This window comes from Suncus etruscus, chromosome 10 (assembly GCF_024139225.1).
Source record: "Suncus etruscus isolate mSunEtr1 chromosome 10, mSunEtr1.pri.cur, whole genome shotgun sequence".
NCBI classification, from domain to species: Eukaryota; Metazoa; Chordata; class Mammalia; order Eulipotyphla; family Soricidae; genus Suncus; species Suncus etruscus.
Window position 1 is genome coordinate 3,246,576 of NC_064857.1, and position 14,594 is coordinate 3,261,169.

At 44.6% G+C, this 14,594-nt stretch overlaps 1 protein-coding gene across 1 annotated transcript in view; it reads left to right on the top strand.

The window, feature by feature from the left end:
- The window catches only part of TGS1 (trimethylguanosine synthase 1), a 50,370-nt gene that overhangs the window by 12,132 nt on the left and 23,644 nt on the right, over window positions 1-14,594 (top strand). Inside the window, exons 5-10 of the mRNA XM_049782408.1 lie at window positions 939-1,138; window positions 2,062-2,148; window positions 4,053-4,227; window positions 6,082-6,358; window positions 8,904-9,056; window positions 11,262-11,405. Coding sequence (XP_049638365.1) covers window positions 939-1,138; window positions 2,062-2,148; window positions 4,053-4,227; window positions 6,082-6,358; window positions 8,904-9,056; window positions 11,262-11,405 — 1,036 coding nt within the window. The remainder of the gene's footprint in view (window positions 1-938; window positions 1,139-2,061; window positions 2,149-4,052; window positions 4,228-6,081; window positions 6,359-8,903; window positions 9,057-11,261; window positions 11,406-14,594) is intronic.

Sequence of the window (14,594 nt, forward strand, 5' to 3'; positions counted from 1 at the left end):
ACCTTGATTGGAGCTACTCCAAATTGGAGACACGTTTTAGGGGTGGGAAGAGGTCACCCCGTGATACTCAGGGCTTACTCTTGGCTCTTGGCTCAGGGACCACACCTGGGAAGGCAAGCACTCTACCTGCTGTGCCATCGCTCCAGCCCCAAATTAAATATTCTTTTTTATATGGCAGTACTTTTTTTTCTCTACACTTCCATGACTAAACAGTTATACTAGAAACAAATTAGTTGCATCCTGAGTAAAGAAAAATGACGTTTAGTGCATGTAAATGCACCGTCTTGAAACTTAATTAAAATGCAATAACAGCTATCACAGAGGTAACTGGCTCAGTATGTCTATGTCATGGATAGCTAATTGGAAAGCTAGTTTGCTTTGTAAGCAGTTGGATTAAGGAAACTTTCCGACTAGTGGGCAGAACTATTTTGGTCATGCTCAGATTTAGTGTCTAGGTGCGTGGCATGAATAGATGCAGTTTTTTGGTTTGTTTGGTGGTGGTGGTGGTGGTGTTTTTTGGTTGATTTTTAGGAGCCCCCACACCTGGTGATGCTTGGGCTACACCTGGCTATGCACTCAGAAATCGCTTCTGGCTTGGGGGACCTATGGGATGCCGGGAGGAGGATCGAACCATGGTCTGTCCTAACTTAGCACGTGCAAGGCAAATGCCCTACTGCTTATGCCACTGCTCTGGCCCCTAGATGCAGGGTTTTGGTTTTGTTTGTTTCATTTTGGGGTCATACCCAGCAGCGCTTAGGGGTTACTCCTGGCTCTACACTCAGAAATCACTCCTGGCAGGCTCTGAGGACCATATGAGATGCCGGGATTCGAACCACCGTCCTTCTGCATGCAAGGCCAACACCCTGCCTCCACGCTATATCTCCGGCCCCATAGATGCAGTTTAATGCTTTGTCCAACCTGTGTCTAATGAGTGTCAGAAAAGTCACCGGAATGCTCAAATCGCCTTTGCCAGTCAGAGAACTGCCAAGCCAACTGAGATAATGCCTCTCCCTCTTCCAGTGTCCCCCAAGTCTTCAGAAGCTACCACGATCAAAGAAAGATTGCACCACGGCGGGAGTGATGGCGATGACAGTGACGATGACCCTCCCGAGAAGAAGCCAAGCAAACTCAAGCGGAGGCAAGTCGCCACACGTGTCCCCTCCCAAGTGTCCGTGGGCACTCCTGTCTGTATCTGCTTGTGGAATTTCTGCCGTCTGAGAGGTGCTGAGACGTGTTGGAAGACCCTAGCACCGGAGCACTTCGTGTCCCAGCCCTACCCCTTATTCTGCCCAGGTTTCCCTGTCTTTTGGGTATCTGGAAGAGGTGGAATTGGCTTATGACCCAGTATCAAATTTTTCAGCTGATGATACATTTTAATAGGATAGTCACTCTCAAAGTTCTGAATTTTTTTTATTAAGTTTGTGATACAGCCAGAATTTTCTTGCAGAATGTGGTTCGAATCCCGGCGTCCCATATGGTCCCCTGAGCCTGCCAGGAGCGATTTCTGAGTGTAGAGCCAGGAGGAACTCCTGAGCACTGCCGGGTGTGACCCAAAAAGCAAAACAAAACAAAAAAAAAAGTGTATGCTAGAAGATCAGTTTGAAAGCTCTAGCTTTTGCTGCCCTTCCCTCACCCCCAAAGAAAGATGCAGTATTCCTTACTTATACTGTGCTTTATAAAAAAATGATCATCACTTGATGTGATTTCAAGTCCTAGTGATTATGTCTATGGGGGGAACCATATTTGTTTCCTGGTGGGAAACCTTTTGTCCCTTAACCATCATGAGCATCTTTAGAAGCGCCTCAAACTGGGCCCAGAGAGATAGCACAGCTGCGTTTGCCTTGTAAGCAGCCGATCCAGGACCAAAGGTGGTTGGTTCGAATCCCGGTGTCCCATAGAGTCCCCCGTGCCTGCCAGGAGCTATTTCTGAGCAAACAGCCAGGAGTAACCCCTGAGCACCGCCGGGTGTGACCCAAAAACCAAAACAAAAAAAAAAGAAGAAGCGCCTCGAACTGACTCGGGCAGACTGGCTGATCACTCTCATTCCCTTGATTTCTTTAGCCATGAGTTGGACGTGGAGGAGAGCCCGGGATCCGACCCCGAGGACGACGGCTCGCTCCTGGGACTCAAGCATGGCTCCGGACAAAAGTAATGACAGGCCTCTGCTGTTGTCTTCCCGAGATCCTCACTGTATTAGCCGCCCAGCAGCTCGCCCGTATTCAGAGAGCTACGAGTGACTGCTGACGTTCTTGAGATTCCGTTGCATATTTTGGTGCTTTCGTGTGTCTGAAAGCCGTGTTGCAGTGTGTGGTCATTCCAGTCGCAAGGGTTATGATTTGGTGGAATCGGGGCACTTTGGGGAAAAGGGCTCAAACCCAACTCTTAACACTCTGACTCTTAGTTTTCTTTCCACCCAGCGTCTTTACTTTAGCTCACCTAGACACAGCAAAATGCTCAGTGCGTGTGCCATGAAAAATTAAATCTACTGGCCTTTGTTTCTTTCTTTACAAAAATAGCAAAACACAACTGCTTTCTAAAGCAAATAAAAGGGCATCTTTTTTTAAAAAAAGAAACCATTGCTCAGTAATAGGCATTGCCTGGCATACATCCTTCCTCATCTATGTATGCGTGTCTTCATGGTGATGTTAATATACATACACAAGTCCTCTTTTGCCCCTTGAGCCACGCATAGTGAGTGCCCTGCCTTGTGCACAGACACATCTCCTTGATCCTTTCAATGGGTCCGTGTGCTTCACGGGCAGTGTTCCACGTCCATATGGTCTATGTTGTTTCTAGCATCTTGAAGATGCCCTTCAGCCCCCCCAACCCCTCGTATGTTGCATGTCCCAAGCAAGCTAGAGCCTCATTACCAAACAGCATGTATGGCTCTACTATACAGAGATGTCTATTGGGTTCAGGTAGAGAGGGTGTGTGTGTGTATGTGCGCGCGCGCGCTCGCATGTGCTCACTTTAAGTATTTTTGTAAGTATTCTCTTAGAATTAAAGCTCTTCTAAATGTGAGTCTGGGATTTAAGGCCCAAGCATTACATTAAACTCAAGGTCTGATGCTTTTGACCTGAAGCCTACGCTGAGTTAGAGAAGGAGGTGAAAACTATTCGGTTCAACTTGGAGCCACAACTAGGCTTATGCTCTATCACTTGAGCTGCCTTCCAGCCTTATACCTCTTGATTTAAATCAAGATTGAGGTCTGTGACTTTTCTAAAGGATGAGGCTTTTTTTTTTTTTTTTTTTTTTGCGGTTAAATTGTAGTGAATTGCCTACTCTTGAGATGGCACAAAGGGACATAGAACTCAAGGTTGTCTTAAAAGTTGCATTTAAGGACTCCATGACAGAGCTCTGGTTTTAATCCCCAGTTCTGCAGATACACATACTAAATTAAGTAGATTTTTAAAGTATATGTTCAGAATAACACTGGGTATTTTTAATAATGCTAATAATTTCCTCATGGCTAAAGTACACAAAGATTGTTATTATGGAAGGGTTACCTGATATTGCCATGTTTAAGTTTAAGGCAGAATTTATTTCCATGCCTGTGCCATTTTATTGTAAAATTACCTGGGTGACCCTTGTAAATCTTAAAATCATATACTTCTGGAATGTAACTTAGCTTTTTTTTTTTTAGAGTACCTGAAAAGAAGATATGGCTTATATAAAATTTAGAATATGATTAAAAGATGATGATATTATACTCTTAAATCCCTAATAGTCCATAGGTGGCAGTGAAATAGGGCTTGATAGAGTCAAAGAAGACATAGAGACAAAGAGACTTTAGGAGTACAGATTTCCAATGGTGAGATCAGCTCTCATTGTATGATCATCTAAGTAATATCTCAGATAGTGATTTGTGTCTTGGATTGGTTTAAGACAAGAACAGCAGTGAAGGCACTTGGCCTCGCATGCACCCAACCATGGTTCAGTCCTCAGTATCACATATGGTCACACCCCACAGCAAAGATGGTTTTGTTCTCTTATATAAGAAAATAAGATCGTCAAACTTAATATTTTAATGGTTTCTTTTGGTTTGGTCCTAGGTATGGTGGAATTTCAGATTTCAGCCACCGAAAGGTCAAGTACCTGCAGAAGAACCTAAAGTATAAGTCAAAGTTCTTGGACATGCGAAGGCAAATAAATATGAAAAACAAACATATATTCTTTTCTGAAGAGCCAGAAAAAGCAGTTTTGAAGAAAAGTAAGGTTTTGAGTAAGGTATGTGGAAACACTTTTCTGCTTGTTGTATTCGCTTCACTCCTTAAAATTGGTGTTTTCACGAGACCAGAGAGATAGCACAGCAGTAGAGCGTTTGCTTTGCAAGCGGCCGACCCAAGGCCAACAGTGTTTTGAATCCCAGTATCCCATACGTTCCCCTGTGCCAGCCAGGAGCGATTTCTGAGCACAGAGGCAGGAGTAACCCCTGAGCACTGCCAGGTGTGACCTAAAAGCCCCCCCCCCCCCAAAAAAAAAATTGGTGTTTTCATTTAGGAATGCTGTTACTGGTTCTGAATTTCTTTTTCGCCTGCTTCCTAAGGCTTACTTTTTTTTTCTTTTGTTCCCTTTTTTTTTTCTTTTTGGTTTTTGGCCCACACCCAGTGACACACGGACCACTCCTGGCTTTGGGCTCAGAAATCGCTACTGGCTTGGGGGACTATATGGGATGCCAGGGGATTAAACTGTGGTCCATGCTAGGTCATTGCATGCAAGGCAAATGGCCAACCACTGCACCATTGCTCCGGCCCCTAAAGGCATGTATTTTATGAGATGTAAAGGAAAGGAGTTAAGTTTGGAGTCAGAAGCTTCGAAGTAGAAATATCTAGAAAGGTCTGACTCACATCATTTTCATGGCAATGTCTCTGCAGCTTTTATTCTTGACTGTATTTACTATGAGGGGCAGGGGGGGACAGAATTTAAATTTCTTTAGCTTGACTAATGAAGTGATCTTGCTTCATTATCCAAAAAAAGACCACCTTTAAGTGGAAAGGACCAGTTTCTTCTCCAGCAATTTTTTGGGGCAGTTGAATGGAATGGAATCCCTGGCTCCGGACCTCTGAGCAGGAGCTCACCGAATTGAGAGCATGTGGGAAACCTGGATTCAGGTTCTAGCACTCACTGTATGGCCCCCTGCCAGCCATGATCCCAACACCAGAAAATGTTTCAACATGCTTCTGACCTATGCTATGTTTTTGGGTGATACCCAGCATCACTCAGGGGTTCCTCCTGGCTCTGCACTCAGAAATCGCTCCTGACTGGCACGTGGGACCTTGTAGGATGCTGGGATTTGAACCCCCATCCTTCTGAAAGCAAGGCAAACGCCCTCCCTCCACGCTATCTCTTCGGCCCCAATACTACAGATTTATATAGCCGTTTCTAGTTTTACTGTATCGAGCTGGTCACTAGTCAGTATATATGAATGATGCAGTAGCATATACTTTCCGTATTAGGAAGTAGGCAGTGGATATTTATTGATAATTATTTTGCGACCTTGCTCATATCTGAAACACACATGAGTGCCATAACCAGTTTCTATAAAACGGTGGCATGAGAGTCTCCGTTTATGCCTGTAGAGAGAAGAGGAGCATAACTGCCGAAGATTCTGAAGAGAAAGTGGCTGTTGTGTTGTTAAGTAAAACTGATGTGCCGGCAGGTTCCCCACAGAGGAAGAGTCTGAGCTATTTATTGACCACTGTTGGCCATGCTGACACTACTTCAGTGGTGCTGAGGAAGGCAATAAAACTTGGTTATGAAGGATATTGTTGTTATAAAGAAGACTTCAGGGCAGAGCAACAGCATAGCAGTAGGGCATTTACCTTGCATGCAGACAACCCATGACAGATCCCCATATAACAGATCCCCACCATCCCATATGATCCCCCAAGCCTGCCAGAAGCGATTTCTGAGTGCAGAGCCAGGAGTATCCCCTGAGCGTCACCCGGTGTGACCCCCCCCAAAAAAACACCAAAACTTAATCATTACAAACCAGTTTGTCACTCAAGTCACACATAGCAAAGCTCAGAAGACTGAGGAGTTCCAAACTTGTCTGTTCATGCTGATGCCCTGCATTTTCAGGTGGAGAAATTCTTAAAACGGGTCAGTGAGCCGATGGACGTCGTGGAGTCTTTGCCTGGGTCAGCCTCTGGGGAAAACGCGTTGGACTCCGGTTCAAGCAGTGACTCTCAGGGGCAGGAAGTGACTGCCGAAGGGAGTGAGCACCCGGTGGCAAGCGGCAACCCAGAGGCTCCAGTGCATCATACTGGGTCTTCCGCTGGAGAGTGTGGAGCGGAGAGTGGCCCCGAAGGTAAGGCCGAGTGTTTCTCCTTGCTGAGGACTTTCAGCCAGTACATGGGTGTTGGGGTGACACCTTATTTTACCTAAAACAGAGATCATCCCCTTTCCTTTGTATGTTTCTTTACAACTTGGATTTACCCCAAAACAGAGATGGTCTTACTTGGAAATCTGAGTGGATTTACTGCTCCACCCAGAGGTGGTCTCTGTACTCAATAAAAGCAACAGTTCTGGCAGGCAGCTGACTCTGTACGAGGTAGAAGATGGCTAGGTCACAAGTGTTGCACCCTCAGCCTGGTTTGGATTATTTCTTACGCAACCCTGATTCAGACTCATTCTTCCTGGAATGGTGATATGGCACATGGGCTTTGCGTTCATATGCCTCGGGATTTACATCTCTGCTTTCCACTCTCCTTTAGTCTCCCTCTTCCTTCCTTTTTTTTTTTTTTTTTTTGGTTTTTGGGCCACACCCGGCGGCGCTCAGGGTACTCCTGGCTATCTGCTCAAAAATAGCTCCTGGCAGGCACGGGGGACCATATGGGACACCGGGATTCGAACCAACTACCTTTGGTCCTGGATCGGCTGCTTGCAAGGCAAACACCGCTGTGCTATCTCTCCGGGCCCCTCCCTCTTCCTTCTTACCGTGTCTGGCACTTAGGATGTAATCTAGCATCTGTCTGCTGCAGTTGAACCAGGCTCTACCACCAAGCCATGTCCCAGTTTCTTGCTCTGGTGTTTTGTTTTTATTGATCATTATTTTGGGTTCTTCCTTTTTCTCACAGTGATAGTTTTGTAATCCAGTGAGACATTGAGGCATTTATATGTGAACATTTCTGTCAGATGTAATATTCCATTGTATCGGATGATCTTATTATTTAATCAGACATCTTACAGTGAAGCCATTGTAGTTACTGGGATCCTGCCTCGTTTCTTAATTCAGCATGGAGGAAAATACCCTCTTTGAACTTCAATTTATTGGTGTGTGTTTCTGTGTATGTTTGTCAGACCTATGACCTTTCTATCACATACTTTACTTCCCTTCTGTGTAGTTTACATAGGGTGATTCCAGTCTGTCAAGTAGCCCAAAAGAAGTGGACGGAGTTTCCCTTATTTCATAAAGATAGAAAGTGGAACTCAGAAATTAAGCATCTGTGAGTGGTCTGGGTCCGGTTATTACAGTCTCGGGTGATCCCCTTTGGGGATGTCCTTTCTTAGAATGGCCTGGAGAATGCTGACGTTTAGTATTCAGGGTCATAGAATATTTTTTGTGAGCAGAGGATTCTTTCCCAATGCTGAGACCTGAAGGAAAGAGATGGTACAGCGGGTCGGGCACTCACCTTCCACTGGGCTGACCCTGGTTCAGTCCCCAGCACCCATCTGGTTCCCAGAGCACTATCGTGAGAGATCCCTGAGTGCAGAGCCAGGAGTAAAGCCTGAGCCTCACTGCAGACCTCTCTCTTGAGGAGCTCTTGCTCATTTATTGTTGACAGCGGTCCTTTTTCTGGTCACAACATCAGTTGACCGTTTTCTCTTGAATCCAGATGCTTTTGTTTTACCTTCCTACAGATGTGTCTGTTACAAGGGTTTTCTGCCACCAGAGTGAGATTGTGACCTCTTGAGACCTCGTCCTTTTCTTGGGAACCGCTCAGAGCTAGCTTTCTTTGTCGTGTCACTTCTTGTCATTATACTTAGCTCGACAGCATGCTCATCTTTTTACTTTCTGCTTCCATTCTTTGGAATGGAACACCAGTCACCAGGCTCATCAGAAAACTCTGCAAGTAAAAATCAGCCTCCGATAGGCCATTGCCATAGGACAACAGTTGAGTGTTTGCTTCTCACTTAGCTGGCCCTGGTTCAATCCTTGGCATCCCATTCGGTCCCTCGAGTTCACGAGGAGGAGTTCCTGAGTGCAGAGCCAGGAGTGCCCTTTAGCACCCCCAGGTGTGGCCCCAGAACTCTGTGTGTGTGTGTGTGTGTGTGTGTGTGTGTGTGTGTGTGTGTGTGTGTGTGTTTGTGTGTGTATTTTTTTTTAAATCAGCCTTTGAAGAACTGAGACCCTTTTGTGTGTTTCTGTAATAATTCTGTTTTAGTTTCTTTGATCAAGGCTATGTAGTTTTGAGGTCGTAGTTGGGTTTAGAGAATCAGTCCGACCAAAAGGGATACGTCTGTCCTCCAGAGATTATGTATTAAACAAAGGGGAAGAACATCTTTGAATCTTTTTACCAACAGTAGCTAACAGAAGTACTAATGGCTGGACCCATAATGACACTCTCTCCCCACATTCCTGCCCAGCAAAGAGATAAAATACCATTCATTCATTCATTCATTCATTCCATACTGCCTTCTCCAGAACCAAACACTGGAACCGGGACGGAGGGAGGGGTGCACGTCGGTGGTCCAGCATTCTCTTGAGCTCAGGCAAATGGTCATAGCCAGTGTCAGCCGTGCCAGTCTGTGGTTCCCTGCCACCTTCTCCTCCTCCGGGCCTGCCTTTGCTTGCACTTCAGTGCTTGTGTCCTGGAATCCAGACCCAGGCGTGATGGTCTCCCATCTGAGAGTCCCCTTTCCTGGAGTGATGCTCTCTTTCCCTATAATCTCTTTTCTAGCTGAGATCAAGAAGAAGAAGAAAAAGAAAAGTAAGAAGAGAAAGGCCAGTAGTGTGCCTCCTGAGATAGCCGCTGTACCCGAACTGGCAAAGTACTGGGCTCAGCGGTACCGGCTCTTCTCCCGCTTTGATGATGGGATTAAATTAGACAGAGGTAATTTGGTTGGTGGGTGGGTGGGTGATTGATTGGTTCCTTGGTGGTGGGTGTGTAGGTGGTTTGGGGGCCACACACGTGCTTGGGAATTACTCCAAACTCTGTATTCAGAAGTTACTCCTGGCCATGCTCTGGGGACTATCTGTGATGTCGGGATGGAACCTGGTTCGACTGCTTGCTTGCAAAGCAAGTGCCCGGCCTGCTGTACTGTCACTCTGGTCTCTAATTGTAATTTTAAATGATCTCAAGCTTACAAAATTACAAGAATTATAGAAAAGCTTTTCATATACCCTTTATCCAAAATCAAATATTTTCACCATTTTGCAACTTTTACTCCATTGTTCTCTCTATGATATTGTTAAATTTTAATCTGTCGCTTTTATCCACTTCGATTATCTAGACCTTTTTTTATTATCTAGACCTTTATCAGAACTTTTAATTTTTCAAATAAAAGAATACACTTTTAAAAAAAAAAAAAAGGGGGCCGGGCGGTGGCTCTGGAGGTAAGGTGCCTGCGCTAGCCTAGGACGGACCACGGTTCGATCCCCCGGCATCCCATATGGTCCCCCAAGAAGCCAGGAGCAACTTCTGAGCGCATAGCCAGGAGTAACCCCTGAGCATCACAGGGTGTGGCCCAAAAACCAAAAAAAAAAAAAAAGAATACACTTTTTTATTTCTTTAGATTTGGAGTCAACTCAGCTTGCTTCTTTTGTGTGTGTCTATGTGTTGTGTACAGTGTGTGTGTGTTATGCCTTTGATATCTTTTTAATGTAGGGTTCCCAATTTGGTTATATAAATCATTTTAAAATTCCTGCCTCGTATTTAATCTGTAATCACATAGCATAAATAATGAATAAGATCATGAAAAAGGGCATGTGGTGAAGGAAAAAAGTAGTCTAGAAAGATGTGTCAATGCTGGTCAACCTTGAGTCCTTTCTTGCTGTGGCCTTGAAGAGCTTACTCAGCCACATTGGATGCCTCCTGACTAGAAGAGAAGGGGAGGAGGAGAATCTTCCAGATGGTGCTTTGGCTTGAGGCCCTCTCCTGGAGATCTCATTCTGCTTGACATCTCCATGCAAACCCCTGTCCTGTTCAGGATTCCCAGTCACCCTGGGTGCAGGCTGTCACATGGAAGCCATAGCCAGCCGTGCTGAAGGGGTCTTACGGTGCCAGGGATGGAGCTGGTTCAGCAGATAATTCAACCCCTGTAGCTAGCTCTCTGAGCAAGACCTATCTTGGTTAAACTCTCAAAGTCAAGAGACAGGTGTGCATCTGTCAGGATTTAAGGGAATATTTGGAACTCTGATCATTATACAATCGAGTAGTAAGTATAAAATAATAATGTTATGTGTGATTTAATATAAATTCAGCTGGAAAACTTAGCTTTTGTACAAGCATTTAAATTTCATAGTTCTAGCAATGAGGAGCTACTAACCACTTCAGATAAAGCACGTGGTTGTTTTCCGATATACTTTGGAAAAACAGATTTATTTCATATTGTGAAAGAAAGATGACATCTTCTTTCCTCTCGTGGGCTTGGACCCTCATTGGAAATAAGGGCTCTGGTCTTCCTAATCTGCTTTCTTGGTTGTTAGCTTCTGACTCTCCTGGCCCTTTTGAAACAGAAGTATTTCTGAAGTTTCTGGCACCAGTCAACTTCCTGGCTTCCCCATTGGGAATAACGGTATTGAAAACTTGGTAGAGTCTGTGAAATTGATTTATTAGGAGAGCTGATATTCTTTTTTCCCAAAAAGTTGTTTCTGCCTCACAGAAAAATCGAATTGGAACTCATTTCCTGGAGGCAATCTAAGAATCAGGCAGAAATTAAAGGGATTTTTTTTCTGTGAGCATTGGGAATGAGAGTTTTCTTTTTCATAAAGTTATGGAGAACATATCTTTGAAATTAAGGAAAGGAAACAGTTTGCTTGAAGTATAGAACAGATAGCTAGGGGCCGGAGAGATAACACAGTGGTAGGTATTTGCCTTGCATGTGGCCTGCCACGATTGATTTCCGGCATTCCATGTGGTCCCCCAGCCTGCCAGGGTTGGTTTCTGAGCACAGAGCCAGGAGTAACCCCTGAGCACCGCTAAGTGTGGCCCAAAAACCAATCAATCAATTAATTAAAAGAACTAATTAATTAAAAATAAAGTTTTATCATGTTTCTGCTTGACTTGGGTTTTGTAACCAAATGTTCTTCCTTGCAGAGGGCTGGTTTTCAGTGACACCTGAAAAGATCGCAGAGCACATTGCTGACCGCGTCAGTCAGTCCTTCGACTGTGACACCATCGTCGATGCTTTTTGTGGCGTTGGAGGGAACACCATTCAGTTTGCTCTGACCGGAAAGAGAGGTAAACAGCTGTCCATTGATCTTACTCGGAACTTAGCCAGTAAACATTCCGTTTGTTTCAGCCTGTCTTCCATGATATTCAATTAAAATGATAGTAACTAGGAAAAAAGTTTAAAGAAGTAATATTAACTAGCATATTTTAAACATATCATTTGTGAATAAGTTATAAGTAGAGGGTTTTACTTTGCAATCTCTTATGACCTCTTGTTCACAGGTACCTGGAGAAATAAAGTGAAATGACTTCTCCTAACTAGCCAGGCACAGCCAGATAGAGCCAGCATGATATAATGTTATGTAAAACCAAAATGGTGTGAAAAAGAACTGTTCTCTAAGCGAAGGGCAGTGGACGGGCAGGGGTCAGAGACGTAGTACTAGGGTTAAGGAGCTGGGCTCCCAGTCAACAGATCCCGCTCCAATTTCTAGGACCACTGCCACTAGTAAAACTTACGAATAGACCTAGAAGTGTTCCCTGAGCACCACCAGGCATGACCTTTCAAAATTAAAAGGAATTTGGGGCTCTAGAGAGATAGTGCAGTGGGTATGACACTTGCTTTGCATGTGGCCAACCAAGGTTCAATCTCTGGGTACATCGACGGTACTCGGGGCCCTCCAGGACTGATCCCTGAGTGCAGAGCTAGGAGTAAGCCTGGAACGTAGCCAAGTGGGGAAAAACAAAACAGGGCCCAGAGAGATACAGCGGTGGGGCATTTACCATGCTCACAGCCAACCCAGGACTGGCAGTAGTTTGAATCCCGACATCCCATATGGTCCCCCAAGCCTGCCAGGAGGAGCCCCTGAGCACTGCTGTGACCCAAAACCAAAAAAAAAAAAGAAAAAAAAAATCAAAGAACAGAGCAGTGGGGGCCGGGCGGTGGCGCTAAAGGTAAGGTGCCTGCCTTGCCTGCGCTAACCTTGGACGGACCGCGGTTCGATCCCCCGGTGTCCCATATGGTCCCCCAAGCCAGGAGCAACTTCTGAGCACATAGCCAGGAGTAACCCCTGAGCGTTACTGGGTGTGGCCCAAAAACCAAAAAAAAAAAAAAAAGAACAGAGCAGTGGATAATCATTTCGATTTGCCGTTGTGTACCTTTCTGATCTTGGTCACTGTTTAACTTTGTTAAAGGATACATTGAGGTAGGCTTTGCTGCCTTAAAACTGTGACCAGTCTTTCATAGATTAGATAATCCTCCTGGCTACTCTGACTACTGGGCATTGTTTTTGCCTTAGAAATCCTAAGAAAGAAAGACCTAGGTCACTGAACATCTTCCTGGCACTGTAGTAAGTAGGTAGTAAGTAGGTAGTTCTTGTGTTGTTTGAGAACAGAGTTCCATTATATTGAATCATATTCAGCCCAAGTTGATATAACTGAATTATTGGGGTTTCGTGAGGGGTTTTTAGACTTCTTTTCTTCTCAGAGTTCTTTTAAAATGAAATACAAAGCTTTAAAGATAGTGTTGATCATTTTGAAGATACTTTCTTTTAAATGTACATTGTATGAGCCAGTGATAATTTTTATAAATTTCTTAAGGTTTATTCGAAAAGCATGTTATTCTATAAATAGCATTAATGAGGCCATAAAAAGAGATTTATTTAACCCTGATTTCAAAACCAGTACTGACTACTGTGTTACCAGAATGATCATTTTCTTGTTTTTCCTGAACTCAATTATATTTATTATTAAAGTTTTTCTTTGTCTTTGACAACCATGTCATTTCTATTAAGCCAAAATAGTGTGATTGAATATGACCATGATATTATTCCTCAAAAATCAAAAAGGCTTTTCATTTTGATATTGTAGTATAACGTTCTAATTAAAAATAACTGTCCTGGGCCCAGAGAGATAGCATAGCGGCGTTTGCCTTGCAAGCAACTGATCCAGGACCAAAGGTGTTTGGTTCGAATCCCGGTGTCCCATAGGGTCCCCCGTGCCTGCCAGGACCTATTTCTGAGCAGACAGCCAGGAGTTACCCCTGAGCACCGCCAGGTGTGGCCCAAAAACCAAAAAAAAAAAAAAAAAAAAAACTGTCCTTGGGGCCAGAGCAATAGTACAGTGGATAGGAAACTGGCAATGCACATGGCCAACCCAGATTCGATCTCCAGCATCCCATATGGTTCCCCAAGCACCACCAGAAGTGATTCCTGAGTACAAAGCCAGGGGTAACCCCTGAATATAGCTGAATATGACCAAAAAAAAAACAAAAAGTCTGTCCTCTGGAGAGAGAACTGAACCCTAAGCATCGCTAGGTGTGACCTCCAATACCTACTCCCACTTTTAAAAATTCTGCCCTCTGATGACGTAGTAGATAGATCTGGAAATTCCTCCAAACGTAAATAACCCATGATGTGCGTTTCTGTTTCTAAAAATTCAAGGTATTACTAAAGTGTTCAGTAACTCAGGATGCCTGCCACACATTGGAGGAAGAAAAGGAGAGCGTGTAGGTGTTGACCCAAAAGGCGAACCGCTGTGCTGTCGACTCGCAGCGTTTCCATTCCTGTGAGCTGTTCTAGCTGGCAATGCCAGATTCAGCCTGTGCAGCTGTCATGTGGCCTCCCTCCCTCATGTGCTCTGCCTTCTACTCCTAGAGCATATGGGGGGGGCGGGACTTGGGACCCCTCGAGTGTGTTCAGCTGTGTCTGCTCTCCAAAGCAACTCCCCAGTGTGCTAAGGGTAGCTTTCCTGGAGCACAGTGGCAGGGTTTTTGCCTTGCACACGGCCGACTGAGGCTGGCCCAAGTTTGATCCCAGCGTCCCATATCGTCCCCTGAGCCTGCCAGAAGGGATTTCTGAGCACAGCCAGGGATAATTCCTGAGCACTAGCAGGTGTGGCTCAAAAACCAAAAAAAAAAAAAAAAAGGTAGCTTTCCTTACTGTTCCAGTTGACTTACCTGAAGAGCCTAGGATGCCAGTAGAGGGAATCTAGATAACATAATAATCTTGTTTGTGTGTGTATGTTTCTGTACACGTATGTACATTGAATCACCTTCAACTGTATTTATCTCCACATGTAGTTCTGTGTCTATAGATGGCTGGAAAGACCGCACTCTAGATGAGATAGAGTCTGCGATTCCTTTTTTTTTTCTTTTTGGCCCCTCCAATGTTCCATGATTCTACCCTGAGCATGTCTGGGTATACGTTCAACCAGATGGGTAGAGGATCAAAAAGGTTTATGCATCTTGCTGTTGCTGAAGGT